Genomic DNA, 3702 nt, shown 5'->3' with positions numbered 1-3702 from the left:
ATAATAATTTTTTAAAAAATTATTTAAATACTTATAAAAAAGTCAATTTTTTTTAAAATAAACATTTTTAAAACACAATCTTATTTATAATGCCTTGCAGGCCAATCCGTCTGCGAGTGTGTAGTGTAAAAATCGGATTTGGAAAGAAATAGCACAATAGCCAATGTGGATTCTCACGTATATGTATGTATGTATGTATCTACTCCCTTCACAGGTAACAGCACCGCCACCAAACAGAACCAACCAATCCCATTCTATTTTGTAAAATGCAAAAATAAGAAGAAAAGATATTTACAAAGAAAATGAAGGAAGGAGACACAGTTATACTGTCAATTGGGACACGCTAATACCACTCACTTCATTCTGATTCCTCCATATCAAAGTAAACTGCTCTAACAAACACACTCACTTGCATTCTCCCTCTATACGAAATAGCCACGTCATTTCCCCGCTTTATCCAACCACCGTGACTCACCTCTCTCCCTATCTTTCCTCGCATCTTCTTCTCTTTCACCTTCCAATTCCAAACACCACCTCTCCTTCTTATTCTTCTTCTTCTTCTTCAAACTTGTGGTTTCTACTGTTCTAGAATGCCGGCGTGGTGGAGTAGAAAATCCTGCAAGAACAAACAGCAGAATCAGGGTGAGGTTGAAGATGAGGAAGAGACACGTGGCAGGCAGAAATTCAATCTGATAGGATCGCCGATTAGCATTATCAGCAGCAGGAAGAAAGGCAAGGACAAGAACAAGAACAACAAGAGCTTCGATGAGCTTATCGCCTCTCGCAACTCACCGAGGACAAGCAAGGAATTCGCCAGCGTCGACGGTAACGACAATAACAGAGACCGAGACAGAGGGCTTCCGTTGCCTCGCCCTACGGTTTCGGCCAATCACAGCTTCAACAACGATCAGGGCCTCGTCTTTGGATCTACTTCGCTATCTGGTTCCAGCGTCAGCTCCTCAACCTCTTACGATGACCACCCTATATCTCCTCAATTCATTAACAACAGGTTTCCTTCCCCCTACGATTGACTCAATTCCTCTTTCCACTTTGTGGATTTTGTCCTTCTCTTTGTTCAGCTCAGTTTTCGTGTTTGATCGATTGATCCGCTTTTTTTAGGAGCCTTATATTGTAATCATTGATCTGATTCTCTGTAATTGCTTTATGAGCTTCAGTTATGGCTTATAGTTTTTCCCCACTTCCTTTTTCCGTTTGATCTACACGAAAAAGAAAAAGAAAAAGAGACTTTTTGCTCCGTCAAATAAGCAATTTTGTAAAAGGGATAAGAGGATAGATGGTGTGATTTATGACTCCCAATCTATTTTTACTTTGAGGGATCTTGATTATTGAACTATTTAGTTCCCTAAAAATTTTGTCAACTAATGATTATCTCGGGAAAAATCACAGTGAACATATATGTTAATTTTGAGGAGCTAGTTAGTTAACTCTAGCCTTGTTGGCCATAATCCAACTATTTTTACATATATTATCTATACAACATCCATGCATCCTACTGTTTGACTGTTTCTAATGATTTATCATTATCGAAATGAATTCAGGGGTATATAGTCCTTAATGACTCTATAAGGAACAGAAATAACAAGATTCAGATATGCATTTTGCTGTGTCCTTCTCCAATCTAGTGTTAAACTAATCCCTGTTTATTTCTTTCTTTATGCAGAGGACAAGGTGACATCAAATTCCATGTGAGGCCAAAGAGCCCAGGTGCCGGGTCAAGGGGGCCGACAAGCCCTACATCGCCACTTCATCAGAGGATTTTGAGTCTCGACTCTCCTACAGGCAAGCAAGACGATGGAAAAAGTGAATGTCACCCCTTGCCTCTTCCCCCTGGCTCTCCTACTAGTCCTTCCACCCTTTCCACCCCACGGGCAAATGGATCCTTAGAAAACAACGCCAGTAATCTGTCGAAGTGGAAGAAAGGAAAGCTTCTAGGAAGGGGAACTTTTGGGCATGTTTATCTTGGATTTAATAGGTAATTTTGGTTTTTTGCTTTCTGCTTTTTCTTCTGTTTTAGAAAACAGTTGATGTTGAAGGGATTTGCTACCTGAAAACAGATTTGTATCATATACAAGTTTTGCTCCATCAAATATTCTAAGGCTGAAACTGAACCTGCGGTCTGTGTCATCTGTGATTGCAATTTATGTCGATATATTTAGGTTATGAACTGAATATTTACTGAGGTGGTTTGGCTATTGCAATGATCCGAGTTTGATACTGAAGTAATACTATGTTTACATAATTATGTCATCAACCTTCTTCCAGAATGTGTAATTTCAGCCTAATGTCCATATTTCGGGCAAATAACTGAAAATTTTCCATTATGCTTCCTATGTTTCATAGTGAGAGTGGACAAATGTGTGCAATAAAGGAAGTCAGGGTTGTCTCTGATGATCCAACATCAAAAGAGTGCCTCAGACAACTTAATCAGGTAATTTTGCTGCTCTTTAACACATGCTATAGTTCAGTTAATTTGCTTTAAAATGTCATAGGTTATTTTAACAAACTCTATTCGTTTACAGGAGATAAACTTGCTTAATCAGCTTTCACATCCAAACATTGTTCAATACTATGGGAGTGAACTGGTATTGATAACATTTTCCTAGTCTTGAATCGTTTGTACTTCATACCTTGTCTACACCTAATATAGCTGTGTGCACTCTGCATCTTTGCACACAGTAAATAGAACCTGACTAAGTAAAATACGTGCTAATTTTCAGGGTGAAGAAACACTATCAGTTTATTTGGAGTATGTTTCTGGTGGTTCTATCCATAAATTGCTACAGGAATATGGTTCATTTAAGGAGCCTGTCATTCAAAATTATACCAGGAAGATTGTATCTGGGCTTGCTTATTTGCATGCAAGAAATACAGTACACAGGTAATTTATTATTGCCACTCAGCTTATCACATTCCATGGATGCTTCTTTATTCTCCTTTTGAAATCATTCTCCCTGTTTCTTTTGTCAGAGATATCAAAGGAGCTAACATACTTGTTGATCCTAATGGTGAAATCAAGCTGGCAGACTTTGGAATGGCTAAACTTGTAAGTGCATATTATTCAACAAGCAATGGATTACTTCTAGGTCACTTTGAAAAGAATAGTTAAATGAAGAGTAAACTACAATTTCTATCCACAAAATTTCAAAAATGTTGACAAATTTTACCATGAATGAACAAAACTTGCTTTGTACCCACGAAAAATGGTCGTGACAAAAGTACATAAATGTTAATTTCATTTTTGGTTAAATTTGTTAGCATTTTGAACTTTCGTGGGTAAAAATAGTAGTTTACTCATGTTTCGTAGGTACAAAGCTAGTTCTATTCATTTATGGATAGATTTGTTGGTTCCGAACTTCCATAAATAGAAATAGTAGTTTACTTATAAATAAATGTATTTATGGTACAGAAAAAACATAACTGATCGAATTACAAGATATGAAATTAGTTAAGAATGGTTGCTAGAAAGTTGAGAATATATCTTTTGCTCAAGGTTAAAATTTGCAATTCTACTGATTCTTAGTGGCAGAGAGATATTACTGTGTCTGTCTTTCTCTATCAGATGCACATGCTCCCTTTGTCACACATTCAGGCACACCCATAGCACGGAGAAGACACGTGTGCCAGCACACACACACACACAACTCTTATTTGAGCAGGATGCCTTGCACTAACACAGACTCG

General features: G+C 37.6%; 1 protein-coding gene across 1 annotated transcript in view; it reads left to right on the top strand.

The window, feature by feature from the left end:
- Positions 1–326: 326 nt before the first annotated feature.
- The window catches only part of LOC107480227 (mitogen-activated protein kinase kinase kinase 3), a 5070-nt gene continuing 1694 nt past the window's right edge, over positions 327–3702 (top strand). The window contains exons 1-6 of the mRNA XM_016100378.3: positions 327–1009; positions 1682–1993; positions 2362–2449; positions 2541–2603; positions 2739–2899; positions 2989–3064. Coding sequence (XP_015955864.1) covers positions 591–1009; positions 1682–1993; positions 2362–2449; positions 2541–2603; positions 2739–2899; positions 2989–3064 — 1119 coding nt within the window. The 5' untranslated portion in view covers positions 327–590. The remainder of the gene's footprint in view (positions 1010–1681; positions 1994–2361; positions 2450–2540; positions 2604–2738; positions 2900–2988; positions 3065–3702) is intronic.

The sequence above is a fragment of the Arachis duranensis genome, chromosome 3, assembly GCF_000817695.3.
Source record: "Arachis duranensis cultivar V14167 chromosome 3, aradu.V14167.gnm2.J7QH, whole genome shotgun sequence".
Classification (NCBI taxonomy): domain Eukaryota; kingdom Viridiplantae; phylum Streptophyta; class Magnoliopsida; order Fabales; family Fabaceae; genus Arachis; species Arachis duranensis.
This window is presented reverse-complemented; position numbering and strand designations above follow the sequence as displayed.